The sequence below is a fragment of the Castanea sativa genome, chromosome 10, assembly GCF_040712315.1.
Source record: "Castanea sativa cultivar Marrone di Chiusa Pesio chromosome 10, ASM4071231v1".
In the NCBI taxonomy this organism is placed as follows: domain Eukaryota; kingdom Viridiplantae; phylum Streptophyta; class Magnoliopsida; order Fagales; family Fagaceae; genus Castanea; species Castanea sativa.
In genome coordinates, this window is record NC_134022.1 from 20217724 (window position 1) to 20233994 (window position 16271).

General features: G+C 37.9%; 1 protein-coding gene, 1 long non-coding RNA gene and 1 other non-coding gene across 3 annotated transcripts; all 3 read right to left on the reverse strand.

The window, feature by feature from the left end:
- Nucleotides 1-1959: 1959 nt before the first annotated feature.
- Nucleotides 1960-2115, reverse strand: LOC142614319 (5.8S ribosomal RNA). Its single transcript, XR_012840398.1, has one exon. It is a non-coding gene; the product is annotated as a 5.8S ribosomal RNA (ribosomal RNA).
- A 1752-nt stretch (nucleotides 2116-3867) lies between these two features.
- Nucleotides 3868-5124, reverse strand: LOC142612189 (F-box protein At3g07870-like). Its single transcript, XM_075784305.1, has one exon. It carries the CDS (start codon nucleotides 5122-5124, stop codon nucleotides 3868-3870), a length of 1257 nt encoding a protein of 418 aa, XP_075640420.1.
- Nucleotides 5125-12191: 7067 nt separating this feature from the next.
- On the reverse strand, nucleotides 12192-12821 carry LOC142613117 (uncharacterized). The gene is made up of 3 exons (XR_012840235.1): nucleotides 12705-12821; nucleotides 12405-12542; nucleotides 12192-12275 (listed from the first exon to the last, which is right to left on the reverse strand). It is a non-coding gene; the product is annotated as an uncharacterized LOC142613117 (long non-coding RNA).
- Nucleotides 12822-16271: the final 3450 nt, after the last annotated feature.

A 16271-nucleotide genomic window follows, 5' to 3' on the forward strand; every position in this document is an offset into this window, starting at 1 on the left:
TAGCTTATCACTTGGCACACCATTAAATTTATGCACAAAATATAATTTTCTCCTGTCCTTTAATAAGGAATAAAAAATATTTTAATTGAACAAGAGACATGTGATTAAGAATATATGCCAAATTGTGGGTTCTAGTTAGCTCAACTGGTAAAGTCGCTGATGGTTGAATAAGAGATCTGAAATTCAATCTCCACCTACACCAAAAACTGATTGGTGTCTTGGTCTGATGATAAATTAAGAACTATCATCAAGAACGGACGTCATAGGTTGAAACTCCTCTAAAAAAAAATATATGCCAAATTATTTAAAATATATGCCAAATTTTTTGAAATTTTAATTGATTTATTATTATATATAAAATTAGATTTCTTTTTTAATTTAAAAATGACCAAATGTTCTTTTGAACTGAAACAGTGAGTTTCAAAATGGGTTAGAAGAGATTTTATCAAATTTCTCATTGGATGACTTTTCCTTTCCAGCCTTCAAAATATAATATTTTTAATTTTTTTTTCTTTTGCTTTTAGTGACTAAGATAATAGTGGTGTTAGTTTGGTTTATATATATATAAAATCGAAATTCATTTGGTCCGCTTTGATTCATTATGAGTTACATTAGTGTAGCATTTTGTTTCAATTGGTCCGAATCAGTCTATTCTGGTCCATTTCGGTCTACTTGGTCCATTCGCTTCAATTCAGTCCCTTCAGTCCATTTCAATTCATTTAATCTAATTCAGTCTACTTTGATCCATTTCAGTGCACTTACTTGAAAATGGGGAAAAACAAAGGTTTGGGTTGAAGTACCTATTCTAAATCTAAACTTATTAAAAAATATAGATCTCAAATGATGAAGATGTAAAGGATCTTTTTTTTTTTTTTTTTTCACTTCAAAAAGAGGATTCTGTTCCCTAAATACATATTACATCCCTAGCATGAGGTATAGTATAGGCATGTTAATTAATTTGTTATATAAGAGGCTCAACATATATGGTGGAGCAGGGGATCCCACCAATCAGCTTCCTTGCGCCTTACGGGTTTACTGACCCGTTGACTCGCACACATGTCAGACTCCTTGGTCCGTGTTTCAAGACGGGCCGAATGGGGAGCCCGTAGGTCAATGCCAAGAGCGCACAGATGTCGAGGCACGCCGTGAGGCGCGCACTGCTAGCCACGATCGCGGCAACGACGTCTCCGCGGGCATAACTACAACCCGAGCTTGGGCCGCCGCCGCAATCCGCATCGATCCACGCCCCGAGTCGATCGGCGGACCGGTTGTCACCATTCCACATCCGACTGGGGCGCATCGTTGGCCCCCATCCGCTTCCCTCCCGACAATTTCAAGCACTCTTTGACTCTCTTTTCAAAGTCCTTTTCATCTTTCCCCCGCGGTACTTGTTTGCTATCGGTCTCTCGCCCGTATTTAGCCTTGGATGGAATTTATCGCCCGATTAGGGTTGCATTCCCAAACAACCTGACTCGCCGACAGCTCCTCGTGGTGCGACAGGGTCTGGGCATGGCGGGGCTCTCACCCTCTTTGGTGCCCCCTTCCAGGGGACTTGGGCCCGGTCTGCCGCTGAGGACGCTTCTCCAGACTACAATTTGAAGATGCTAGTAAAGGCGCTCGATTCTCAAGCTGGGCTGTTCCTGGTTTGCTCACCGTTACTAGGGGAATCCTTGTAAGTTTCTTTTCCTCCGCTTATTGATGTGCTTAAGCTTAACGGGTAGTACTGCCTGACCTGGGGTCGCGTTAGGAGCATTGCCAAGGCGACGCGTGAGGGTCTCGAGAGCACGTTCGGGCGACGGGGGGAGCACGATGAGGAACGAGGGTTGAAAAACCACCGATTGTCGTGGTGCTCGTCGTCGAGGACTCGCTTTTGGGCTATCTGCTTGCGTAGGCGCGCACGGGAGGCCAACTTTCGCCCCGCCCCGAACTAGCGTTTGGGGGGGGGGGGGCAACGATGCGTGACACCCAGGAAGACATGCCCTCGGCCGAATGGCTTTAGGCGCAACTTGCGTTCAAAAACTCAATGATTCGCAGGATTCTGCAATTCACACCAAGTATTGCATTTCGCTACGTTATTCATCGATGCGAGAGCCTAGATATCCATTGTTGAGAGTCATTTTGGATGATTCGTAATGCCAGGGGCGCACCGTGTCCGGGGCCTCCGGTGTGGCTCTCTTGGTTTTAATTTCCTTGAACGTTCCACGTCGGGGTTTAGTTTGCGGGCGAGAGATGTGAGGTCCCCGCTCGTAGGGAGGGCGAGGGGGCAACGAGCCCCCCCGCCCCCCGTCGGTTGTCAACGGTTCGCGGGTCGTTCTGCTGTGCAGGTTTCGACAATGATCCTTCCGCAGGTTCACCTACGGAGACCTTGTTACGACTTCTCCTTCCTTTAAATGATAAGGTTCAGTGGCTATTGTGATGACAATATGATACAATATGATTATCTTTTGTAGTTCCTATTGTCTAATTCTTTTCAAGTATTGGGTCAACTCATTTAAACATTTTTTTTTTCATTTTCCCGTTAAATACATTTTTCAATCAATCCATGATTTTTTTTCCCCTAAGCAGTTAACTAGTTCATTTCTATCCAAATTCACAACTTTCTTTATAATTGTTGAGTTGACATGTTGTGATTGTTTGTATAATTAAATTAGTATTAGTAATAGATCAATGTGAGAGGACTGTTACACCAATTGCTACCTATCTCCTCAACAAATTATGAAAAAAAATTTGTAAAATTTTCTGTCTCAAAATAACTCAATTGCATTTAGGTTCATGGTGGCTGGTTCAAGGTTAATTAGTTATGGTCATGGATTACAAGCTTTTGCAACTAGAGTACAAATGCTTGATTCTGGTGAGCTTGTAATCCATTAAATCAAAATCAAAGCCAAGGCAATGACTTAAGTGACTAAAATCAAGCACAACGATATCTCAATTCTCAAGGGTAACTTGGATTTTTTACTAGCAAGATTATGCATGGTTATTAACTTGTTATCAATGTAAAGCGTTTTACGATGATCAAATATGAAGAAAACTCGGCTGTTAAGTTCATGTGATGCAGGATTTAATGGGTTTGGGATTTAATGGGTTCGTGATGCACAAGGACTGGTTATTGCATCGACGGATACGTTTTGGCTGTTGTGGATGTGGTTAGGTTTTGCCTAGATATTGAACTCTTTGAAGTGCTTTTTGAGTGGGATGATATTGCCACTGTCAAAGTGATAAAGTCTGAACATAACTTTAATACTACATTTGAGTTATGGCCATTTATTCGATGCTATTTACGACCAGTTTCAAGCCATATGCGGTTCTATGAATTTGCTTTTGTTTGTGAATCTTCTTAAATATTATGTCTTATTAAGTAGCAGATAAGGCTGTGTCCTCTATTGTTGAATTAGTTTGGCTGGAGGAATTGCCTCCTTGTTTTATCCCTGCAATAGTAACTAATGTATTGTAGCTATCTTCTTCTATTAATAAAGTTTAACAACACAATAAAAGCCTTAGTTCTAAAATTTTGAGATCGATTATTAATCCTTGAAGGGTAAGAGTCGGCTATAGATCTATTTAACTAATTTTCTGACGGTTTATAAAATAAATAAACACAAGAAGCCGGGATTTCAACAAACCATCATTGGCGAGGGTTATCAAATTTAGGTGTCTTTGTTGCTGATAATTGATCGATTGAGGTGCATACTACGTTCACAGAAGTTGATGGTTTTTTAAGAGAGCATTCAAATTGCACTAGGGATCCAAATAATAGTCCCAAAAAAATGTTGTCAATGGTATGACATCTTTATAATTTGGAGACATTCAATTCAGGAAAAAAAAAATATAAACAATAATTTGGAGACATTAACCCAGTAGTTTCCATCATTCACGATATTTGATCTTAAGTAAACACAAGGTGAGCGATATGAGTTTAAGAAAAAGAACAAAGAGCAAAAATTGATTCTCCCTAAACCAAGACCTTTTACGCCTTTTGACGTCAACTTTTTTTCCCTCAATTGTGACTAAGCTCTCAATGTGATTGACCACCTCTACCTTGTCCACAAAATTACTGCCCAAAATATCGCCATCAAGAATATCATCATGAGGAGGTTTTATCTTTTGTAGATCATAAAGGTACATCCTTGTGGAAGCTGCGAAGAGAAGCTCTTCATTCCTGCCACATCCAACCAAGTTCCATGCTAGGAGAGGTCCAAGACTCCATTGTTTTGTCCAAGTTTCTTCAACCCCATATTCATTCATCACCCATGTATCAAATCTAGGTTCATATTGATTTCTTGAACTAACAACAACGATACAAAGTAATCCATTCCTTACAAAAGGGTGCCAATCCTTGTTATCAAGTTCAATTCCAGCAGGCAATTTTATGTAGCCATGCACTTCATCTCTAATATTAAACGATATGATAATATGATGAATCACCTTCTTTTTCTCAATTGCACCCTTCCAATGTAAAACACCATTTAAGTCCCCCTTAGAAAAAGTGTTCCCCGAAATAGTTCCATGCACAAGCTTGTCCTTTCTTCTCCAAGAATTTGTGCTCAATGAGTACACATCAACTGTAGAATAAAATGACTCTTTCATCTTCTTACAAAAAGAAATTCTGACCAATTTGTAGTCATTAGTTTCCGGATTGTGACCAAATCCAAGACCAATATATAAAAGAATTTTATTTTCACCAAGGTCATTCACTGGATAATCAGGTTTTGGGAGCTCTTTGAATTCATTGGTGGCAGGATTAAACAAAAAATTTGTGTCTCCAATTTTAGAAACATTTAGACACAAGACACCATTGCATGAACCAACAATTCTGAAAGGTGCCTTACTATGTTCCTTTTTAGATGGAATAGTTATGTTATAAATTTCACGAAATGTTTCATAAGAGAACAAAGATATTAGACATGTATTACCAAAAGTGTCATCGCGGCGTGTGACAGCAAGATAGCCATTGTTGCCATGATTAGATCTGTTAACATGCTTAGTGATGAAGACAGGATCTTTAATAATATCATACCATGATTTGCAAACTGACTTGAATTGAAGGAGTGTCTTAACTGGTAATCTTGAAAATATGTCCATTAATACATCTTCAGGAAGATCATTCAACATGGCATTTGACATCTCTCTATCTAATTTTTTAGGCTTTTAATCTGAGAAAAAAATGAATTCAGAGAATATTGCATGCATGGTTTTTATATACATAGGAGTTAGAAAACGTGTACTTGGGGGAATGTTAGTTTTTGCATGAATGGCAATGTATAGATCGATGTTAACAAACCACCAAGTTTGGATCCAGTTTAGTTGGTTTTCCCTTCTCTCTAGCTCATTGGTCCAAGATTTTTCTCCTCCTCTTCTTCTTCTCCTCTCCTCTCTCTCTCTCTCTCTCTCTCTTTTTTTTTTTTTTTTTGGTTTTGAATATTCAAAGATTTGAATTGGTCTATTTAAGTTATTCTGATGACCGTCTTATATAAAAAGAAAGAAAGAACATTGACCAGCTCAACTACTGGCCTTAAAAAAGAGGCACCGTAAAAAAAAGATAGTTATGTAACAAGAAAAATCTGTTATTTTTTATTTACGGTTTCTTTTGTTATTGTTGTTATTTCTTTTTATGTACATAAGATCATTATTATTATTATTATTATTATTATTATTATTATTATTATTATTATTATACGCATTCAGATTAAAGTAAACAATTTCTGTATGCTTATTGGATTTAGCAAGATAATAAGTTCTCTATAATATTTTATGTGTATATATGTGTGTGTGTTTGAGTTTATCTTGATTGTTTTATCAAGATCCCTCCAAAAGTATTTTTTTTGACTCCACCATTGGGTTTTTGTTAGTTTTTACAAATTCTACCAAATTACCATAAAAAAAAAAATTCTATTATACATCCTTAAAATAATACTTTATCTATTTTACTATCTTATTTTATAACTTACCCAACATTCTAGTTTCTATTTTTAATACAACTTATTAAAATAATATAAACTATACTATCAAATAATATAAACAAATCAATCATCTCTCTTCTCTACCATCAAATAATTAAAACTATCACTTTTATGTTTACAATCATGGTATAGTAAGGTTGTATATATGAAAAAAATTGGGTTTACATACCTGAGTTGCATGAGTTTAAGGGTTTAGGTGGTAAGATTGCAAATAAGAGGTTTTTACACCCCCTCATGATAGTGTTCAATGGATTAGTGAGATGCATGTTCTTTTGTTATCATCTAGGAAGCCAAGTACGAAACTAGGAATTAGAGTTAAGAAGGTGGCTTTATTGTTGGCTTCGACTCTACTGCGTAACTGAAGATAGAATTAAAGAATTGGCTAATGGCTAGTTTTCAAATATGTTGCTAAGAAGTCAAAACGATGACATTTGTCTAAATGATAAACGGCATCGTTTCTCATTTATATCTGGCATGGCTTATTCAAGGCTGAAAACGGTGTTGTTTTATGGAGCTGGTCTTCCTCACTGAACCACGGTCTTCACTTGCTCTGTTTTCAGCCTTTGTTTTCAATCGACTTGCTTCAGATATTTGTATAAAGTTTGTTTTAGATATTTTGGAGATATTTCTATGTACAGCTGTCATTAGGTTATTAGAGTTTGTTAGATTGGGTCTTTCTAGAAACCGTTGTAAGCTATATATTGCGATGTATGTGCATGAGATTAATTAATCTTGAATACAAGAAGTTCAGAGAGTTTTCTTTTCAATTTTTTTTCTCTCTGCTTCATATCACCTCCATTGTTGGAGTTTCAATCCTTTACTAAATCTTTCATGGTATCAGAGCCACAATCCACGGCATCCTCTACTCCTTCAAGCTCTACTCCACCATCACAAACTACCACAACAGTCACTCCTACTCAGTCTCCTTCACCACTATTACTTCTTTCCAATATGTCAAACCTAATGTCCATAAAACTTGACTACACCAATTATATTCCATGGAAGCACCAATTGGTGACTATCCTTGAAGCCTACTCTTTGATTGAGCACATTGATAGCTCAATTTCACCACCATGTCCCTTCTTACTTGATACTCATGGCAATCCAACCATTGCAGTGAATCCAAACTATCAAACATGGAGGATAAGAGATAAGGCTCTTCTTTCTTTGATTAACTCAACATTAACACCTCAGGTGTTCTCTCTGGTTGTTGGGATCACAAATGCTCAGGAGGTGTGGAACACTTTGGATCGAAGGTTCACATCAACATCTAGGGCTAATATACTGAATCTTAAGCTTGAATTGCAAAGCTTGAAGAAAGGTAATGTATCTGTTAATGGATTTCTGCAAAAGATCAAGATTGCTAGAGATAAGCTTCTTACAGTTGGAGTTGTTGTCGATAATGAGGAGCTGATCTGTATAGTCCTCAGAGGTCTACCTAAGGAGTTTGCACACTTCTGTTCTGCTATTTGTACTAGAAGTGATCCTATCTCCTATGAACAACTCTCCATTATGCTTCAAAGTGAAGAACAAGCTATGATGGAAGTTTCAGACTCTATTCCACATTCTCTTGCAATGTATGCTTCTAACTCTAAGCCAAATGGTAATGGAGGCAACTCACAGTCCAACATGTATCTGAATCAAGGATCCGCAAGAGGAAGAGGAAGAAACAATTATAATAGAGGTAGAGGTGGTGGTAGGTCACACAACTACTCACCTCACTCTCAAGGCGGCAGTGGTGGAAATTCAGGCTTCTACAACAAAGCTAATTTTTCATCACAGCATCAGCCACAACATCAGACTAATAAGCTTGAGAATACTCGTCCATAATGCCAAATCTGTGGTAAGATGGGCCATACAGGCCTAGATTGCTATCACAGAATGGATTTTGCCTATCAAGGCAAGAATCCACCAACCAAGTTGGCTGCCATGGCAATAGCATCCAATACTACAATTCTTGGCAACTCAGATCCATGGCTTACTGATTCAGGGGCATCAGATCATATCACTGCAAACCTCAACAATCTGACTAGTCAATCTCAGTACAAAGGGTCTGATCAGATAGCCGTTGGTAATGGTCAATCTCTTCCCATTAACCATATAGGTAATTCCTCTCTCCATACCAAATTCCATAATTTTCAACTAAGAAATGTGCTCCATGTACCTAGAATTGCATCTAATCTTCTTTCTGTACACAAACTTTGTCTTTATAATAATTGCTCATGTTATTTTGATGCACACAAATTCCTTATCCAGGATATTCCTACGGGGAGAATCCTATACAAGGGCTTGAGTAAGAATGGTCTCTATCAAATCTACTCAAAATTTGTTCAAGCTCCATCTCCTTCTTTCTAGTCTCAATCTCATTCCAATCATGCTCTCCATGCTCAGAAATCATTTGATATGTTGTTGTGGCATCAATAGACTAGGCCACCCCAGTGATAATGTTCTTCACTCTACTTTGTGTTCTTTTGTTTCCAATAAATCTGTTATTTCAAATACTGTGCTCAATAAAAACTCTATTGTTACACACTGCAGACATTGTCTCAGTGGTAAAATGTGTCAATTACCTTTCAAGGATCCTGTTTTTAAGTCTTCTAGACCTCCTGAACTTGTTCACAGTGATGTATGGGGCCATGCTCCTGTTGTCTCAATCAATGATTACAAATACTACTTAGTGTTTGTTGATGACTTTACTAAATTCACTTGGCTTTACTTGCTAAAATTCAAATCTGATGTCTTTACTATTTTTAAGTATTTCAAAGCCACAGTAGAAGATCTGCTTAATCATAAAATCAAGATTTTGAGAACAGATTGTGGTGGAGAGTTTACCTTCAATGCTTTCAATGAATTTTGCTCAACACAAGGTATCACTCATCAACTTTCCTGTCCACACACGCCACAACAAAATGGTGTAGCAGAAAGAAAACATAGACATCTTGTGGAGTGTGCACTTACTATGCTGTCTCATTCTAATCTTCCCATTTCCTATCGGTCTTATGCCATCTCTACAGCTACACACATTATCAATAGACTCCCTACTCCTATTCTAAACAATATGTCACCTTGGGAAGTGTTATACAAGTCTAAACCTGATATCAGTCACCTTAAGATTTTTGGTTGCACATGTTTTCCCTTGCTTTGCCCTTACAACTCTCATAAACTTCAACCACACACTAAACCCTGTTTATTTCTTGGTTATCCAACATACTCCAAGGGATATATTTGCCTTGACCCTTCCACTCACAGAATATACATCATTAGACATGTTTTGTTTAATGAATTTGAGTTTTTGTTTCATGAGTATTCACCTTCCTCATCTGGTTCACTCTCTTCTTCTCTTTGGCATTCATCTCATACTTGCCAGTCCACACCCACATCTCATCTTACACCTTCATCTCCAATCACATCACATAAGTCTTGTACTCAGCTCACTCCAGACTCTACATTTATTCTTTCTCACATAGATTAGTCTCAGATTCCACTTCCTACTCCTACTTCTACACCTATCTCCTCTGTAAATCCTTCATCTCAACCTTCTACTTCCTCTTCTTCTTCTGAGTTTGCCCCTACTTCTGATCCCACACCTGCCCCTCTACCTTTAGTTCTAACCAACAACACTCATCCAATGATCACTCGATCTAAAAATGGTATTTCTAGACCTAAGGTCTTCACTGCTACTCAGGCTTTTACAGCTAAGATTGACTATTTAGAATTGGAGCCTCCAAGCTTCAAAATTCCAGTGCAACATCCTTAGTGGTGCCAAGCCATGGATGAAGAATTTGAGGCTCTTCAAAGGAAGGGTACTTGGGTGCTTGTTCCTTCTCATCCCAGTCAGAATGTTGTGGGATGCAAGTGGGTCTATAAATTGAAGTGCAATAGTAATGGCTCCATTAGTCGTTACAAAGCCAGACTTGTGGCTAGGGGCTTCCATCAACATTTTGGTGTGGATTTTGATGAGACGTTTAGCCCTGTCATTAAGCCACCTATTGTGAGGATTATTTTATCTCTTGTTGTCCAGTTCAATTGGCCCTTGAAGTGGCTTGATGTACGAAATGCCTTCTTGCATGGTTATCTCAAGGAGACTGTTTACATGGTCCAGCCCTCGGGTTATGTTGATCCCAGATTCCCAACTCATGTTTGCAAACTTCAGAAATCTCTCTATGGTTTGAATCAGTCTCCACGTGCCTGGTTTGAGAGATTTTCTACTCAACTTCTTCACATGGGGTTTGAATCCTCTCAGGCTAACTCCTCTCTGTTTATTCTTTGGTATAACAAGATTCTTGTGTATCTACTGGTTTACGTGGATGATATCATCCTTACTGGTAACTCTCTTGTTTTTCTTCAATCTCTTATTGCCCAGTTGAGCCAAATTTTTGAATTAAAGGACGTGGGTGATTTGCATTTCTTCCTTGGTCTTATCATCCATCGTTCCCCTAAGGGGCGTTTCCTCAATCAGGCTAAATACATCACTGATCTTCTCACCAAGCACAATATGCTTCATTCCAAGCCTGCTAAAACACCTTGTGTTCCCCATGTCCGTCTTGTTCCAGATGAAGGCTCTGTTCTTCTTGATCCTCGCATTTATCGTAGTTTGGTTGGCTCACTGCACTATCTCACTTTCACTAGACTAGATTTAAGTTTTGCTATTCATCAAGTGTGCTAATTTATGTCCTTTCCTATGGATGTTCATCTTGTCGCTGCGAAATGTATTCTGCGTTGCCTGGTTGGCACTCAACACTTTGGTGTTCTTCTTCAACCTGGCCCTCTTTCACTATTTGCCTTCTCTGATTCTGATTGGGTTGGTGATCCTCATGATCGCTGTTCTGCGATGGGTTTCATTATGTATTTGGGTTATAACCCCATCACTTAGAGTGCTAAGAAACAGCTCACGGTTTCCAGGTCCTGTATGGAGTCTGAGTACCGTGCTCTGGCTTCCATGGCTCCTGAGCTTTGTTGGCTTCGTCAGGTTCTTCATGATTTGGGCATCTATCTTGCAATTCCTCCCAAGATTTGGTGTGATAACGTCTCTGCCTTAGCTATTGACTCGAACCCTGTTTTTCATGCTCGCACAAAGCATATAGAAGTTGACTATTATTTTGTTCGTGAACGGGTTCTTCGCCGGGATCTTCAAATTAAATATATTTCTAAAGCTAATCAACTAGCTAACATTTTTACCAAGAGTTTGCCCACACATCGTTTCCTGATTCTTTATTCCAAAATCTTGTTCACTGTGGTGCCTAACGTTTTGAGGGGGGATGAAGATAGAATTAAAGAATTGGCTAATGGCTAGTTTTCAAATATGTTGCTGAGAAGCCAAAATGATGACGTTTATCTAAATGATAAATGGCATCGTTTCTCATTTATATCTAGCATGGCTTATTCAAGGCTGAAAACGGTGTCGCTTTATGGAGCTGGTCTTTCTCACTGAACCACGGTCTTCACTTGCTCTGTTTTTAGCCTCTGTTTTCAACCGACTTGCTTCAGATATTTGTATAAAGTTTGTTTTAGATATTTTGGAGATATTTCTATGTACAGCTGTCATTAGGTTGTTAGAGTTTGTTAGATTGGATCTTTCTAAAAACCGTTGTAAGCTATATATTGCGATGTATGTGCATGAGATTAATTAAGCTTGAATACAAGAAGTTCAGAGAGTCTTCTTTTCAATTTTTTTCTCTCTGTTTCATATCACCTCCATTGTTGGAGTTTCAAGCCTTTACTAAATCTTTCATTAGCATTTTTTTTTTTGGTATGTCTTTTACGTGCATCTGTCGCTAGGTAATAACAAAATTATTTTATTTTTCCTCTCAATTTCATGTTTTTAGCTTACATAGTTCAAATCACATTATGTAACAGTATATACTGTTAGATATAAGAAATAAAAAATGATCTCTCCATTTCACTTCACTTGACTTGATATTCACAGATATATTCGTCTTGTAATCAATTTTTTCCTAGGAAAAAAATTCTTAACTTTATGAACAAAAATACCAAATAATAATGATTCTCCATTAATTAAGATAGTTTTTTTTTTCGTAAACAACATCTTTTTTAAATAAAAAAAAAATTCGACCCTTACACCAAAAAAAAAATGCCAATTAATTAGTACAAAACATCTTGAATTGTTGGAACTCAGAATAGAAAGTATCTCCCTTCTACATATAAAAGCCAAAATAATATTAAATTTGAAGTGAAAGAGAATTCTCTCACTTTGGAGAAGCCGTACTCTATCCATGCTCCATCACACTCTTCTCGTAGTAGTGGTACACCGCTGCGCCTGAGAGCACCGCCAGTGTTAAAGCTTCTGAGTGCATCCTAGCAACAATAAAAGTCACTTACACATAAAAATCACACTTCTTATAACTTAAAAAAACAATTTGATATCCATCCAAAAAAATAAAAAAACCAATTTGATACTATAATTTTCGAGGCCTATATATGTACCTGGCATGAATAAGCCTTAGACTTGGCATGAATAAGCCTTAGACTTGGCATGAATAAGCCTTAGACTTGGCTTGAGGGGAGATCTTGTACGTGAATTATAAGCTAGTGATGCTCCAATTCCTGATGCCCAGAGTGCCCCTATTGTAGATTTCATGATAATGATGATATCAAGAATCCATTATTTAGAGTGATGTTACAAATTTTACATTGGGACTTACATATTAATATGCCAAATTTTAAAAAGCTTAAAGAGTAATATGTGAAGAAGAAAAAGAAAGAGGGTTAGTACTGAGTACTGACCAATGCTGGTGAGCTTGTTCTTGGAGACCCAGGGCCAGGATTGAATTGCTTCCATCTTCTTTAACAGTGTACCAGTGAAATGAATGAGCGGGTTAGGCTTGGATGGCTTGGTATTTATAAAGTGGCCTATGTTGAAAATTGTGCATTTGTGCAATTGTGTTTGGTGTGGCCCCTTGATTTACTTGGTTCTCTCTTTTCCCTAAACCACTGGAAGTTTAAACTTAAAGAGGCTTTCTTATCCGGTCTTTGTCAGTGTCTGATGTTCTTGCTTTGCTGACATATGTCCAAATGCTGTGACTGTGAGCCTCTGGATTTGTATTTAGAGGAAAGTCTAGGAGCTGGGGATCTACAAATCTCAAACCAGAATATTAATTAAAGGATTCACTTTCACCATGTACTTGCATGTGGCAAATTGGCAATGGCCTAAACTAGCTAGCCCGTTTTGACTGGTAGGTATTCTAAATTTAGTGGGACAGTAATCTTATTTTTTTTAATAGTAAATAAGTGGGAAAAAAATGCTATTTACATTGATGAGCTTATTGAATACTTTGAGAGTACCATAAATGTGTACTCCCTTCTCTCACATGAATTGTGGGTCTCACTATAAATTTAATTAGTGGAATCTACAGTTATATGAGAAGGAAGAGTACGCATTTATGGTACTCCGGGAGTATCCAATAATAACCCACGTATATAATAGAATACTGTCAAGCTTTTATTACTCAGCAAAAAAATAATAATAATAAAAAAGAAGGGAAATTCTAACGAATGCCCTTAGGGCATTCGTTAATAATCTATTTAAAGAAAGTTTTTATTAGAAAAGAATAAAAAAGAAATAATGTTTTGACAGTTTTTTTCATTTTTCATAAAAGTGATGTCAAAACTTTTCTAAAATGAATTTTTAACCAATGCCCTAAGGGCATTCGTTAGAATGACCCTAAAAAGATTACTGTCAGAAAACAATGACTCATAACTCTTAGAAAGATAATAATGATTTTGCTATAAAAAAATGAAAGAAAGATGATAATGATATTTCATTAGAAAGCTAGATTTTCGGGCAAACAAATTAGGAGGTACAAAGTAAAAGTTTGTTCAAACCAAATCACTAATAATCAGGAAAAGCTGAGATGCTACGACTGCGTTTGGCTCAATGTAAATTAATTTTCGAGTGTAAAATAGATTTAGGAGAAAGTATTTTACGTAAAAGGAAAACATGTTCTATTGTTTTACTGTGTTGTGAAAATTAGCTGGAAAATTATTTCTTGTGTTTGGTCTTACATGTAAAAAACCTTTTTTCTAAAAAGGGAAACACACTTCAGCCCCCAGCCACCACTTGGTCCAACCACCGCCACCACCAAGGAAAAGCACAACCCACCACCAACCACCCAAAATCCAGATCGAGAAGAGGAAAAAAACACCTCATTGCTCTGTTACCACCAAAATCCACTAAAACACCACCACTCACACGACCACAATAACAACAGAATCTGAAATCAAAGAAAAAGAATATCAAACACAGAAATATGTGGGGGGTTTGGTTCAGGTTAGAGAGAAAAAGTGAGATGAAAAGATGAAGACCACCGTGGAGAAGAGAGGGAGGGTGAGACCGATCAAAAAGAGGGATGGTGAGATTGTTCTAGATTGAGCTATGGTGGTGGTGGATTGGGTTCATGCAGAGGTGGAGTGAGAAGATGAGGGAGAAACTCACCGTGGGTTGAGAGGAAAATGGCGGAGAGGTGCGTTGGAGAGCCTCGTGGAGTACGGCCTGTGGTCGGTTATCAAGATCGGAGCTCAACCTGTACTCGTCGGTGCATGGTTGGCGATCAGAGTGGTGGGTCTTGGGTGTTTGTGGATCGGTGATGAGGGAAGGGTGGGCTGAGATCTTCAATTGTGTGATGTTTGTGAGGAGTGGGCTAGTGGTCGGTGACGGCTAGATTGGCGACATTGAGTAAGAGGGAGAAGAAGAGTTGAGGAAGAAGAGAAAAAAAAAGAAGAAGAAGAAGCTTGGCTGGCGCGTGATATGGGCAGTGGGGGGCGGCGTGATCTGGGCGGTGGGGGCAGCACGATCTGGGCTGGCCGGAGCTTGGCTGGGCGGCCACCTGTGCTCTCTCTCTCTCTCTCTCTCTCTCTCTCTGTGAGTCTTGGAAATCATTTAAAGGTAAAATAGAAACTGAAATTCATTTCTAGCTTGGGAGGGTTATTCTACAGTCAAACTGAATTCTATTTTCAATTTGACTGCATTTTCAAGTGGTGCCAAACACATACCTGGGTGTAAAATGTTTTCAGATTTTAGTTTACCACTGAAACAAACGCAGCCTATGTCCACAACATTTTCTTCACAACAAATTACAGGTGGTTAGTTGTTATTATTTCAAATTTGAGCCTAACACTAACAACTAGTAACAACCTGTCACTTAGAATTTGTTATAAAAAGATTGTGAAAATGTTGTAAACATATCATTTCTCTTTAACTTAATTCAATTTTTTAGCATGACATGACAACTTGAGTACTGTTTACTTTGATGCAAATTTATTCTTGAGAGTTTTCTAAAGTAAAAAGTCTAATTTCAAATACTGATTTCAATATTATGAAGCTGTTAAACAAAATGAAAAGCATATTTATCTTAAATATAATACAATGCCCAGCTTTATTTTGACAAAAGTGCCGATGTGCACGTGCATGATCAAGGGGCTAGCTAGATGGATAATATTTGCGGACAAAAGCCTCTTTAACAGATAATGGGAGTATAAGAAGATCATGGAAACTTATTAATGGCATATATTAATAAGACACTATAAAAGATAATATGAAAGTATGAGATAGAACACAGAACAAGATACAGCAAACTTAGGGATATTATTAGATTGAACAACTTTTTTACATTAGACATAAGAGAAACTAGAAGGCATATTACAAAGGGCTTTCTTTTTCACTCTCTGCCCGTTACAAAGACACAAGATGCCTATTTATAAGCAAGTAGTTACAGAGATATTTTACAATCAGAAGATAAGCTTGGATTGTAGGGGCTGGCTGTTCTTGACATATGTCCAGAGGAGTAGGGGTCCTGAAGATGGAGTGACAAATGTCATCTGGAGTCAGGGGTCCTGGTGCAGTAGTAATCTTCTTTCAGATATGTTGCTGACAAAGAGATAAATAGCATGTGGGAAGGAAGATGATTTCTTGCATGGTTGACAATTGTCATCATATAGTTGTTATGGTCAACAAACATATTGCGGGGAAAGTAGGAGCTGGTGAATGGAAAGTCCACCATAGTGGCTATGCTTGAAAAGTCCACAAAAGTGGCTATGCTTAAAGTTGTTTCTGACATTCTTTATATATATATATATATATATATCTAGTCATCCCATCCGTCTCTTCCTTGGAACCATTCTTCATCAATGTCAGCATCTGGATCATGGTTATGATAGTAAGGGTCATCATGTCCAACCAAAGGATTTGGCATTTCCCAATGGTCTTCAGGTGGCCATTGCTGTCTATAGACGTCTGGATCTGCTAGGACTATGTCAGGTAGGATTCCCTGATTGAGAGATTCTGCCATTGTGAGG

Excerpts from the sequence above, each read along its gene's own strand:
- LOC142612189 (XM_075784305.1), bottom strand. The coding sequence starts at position 5,124 with ATGTCAAATGCCATGTTGAATGATCTTCCTGAAGATGTATTAATGGAC.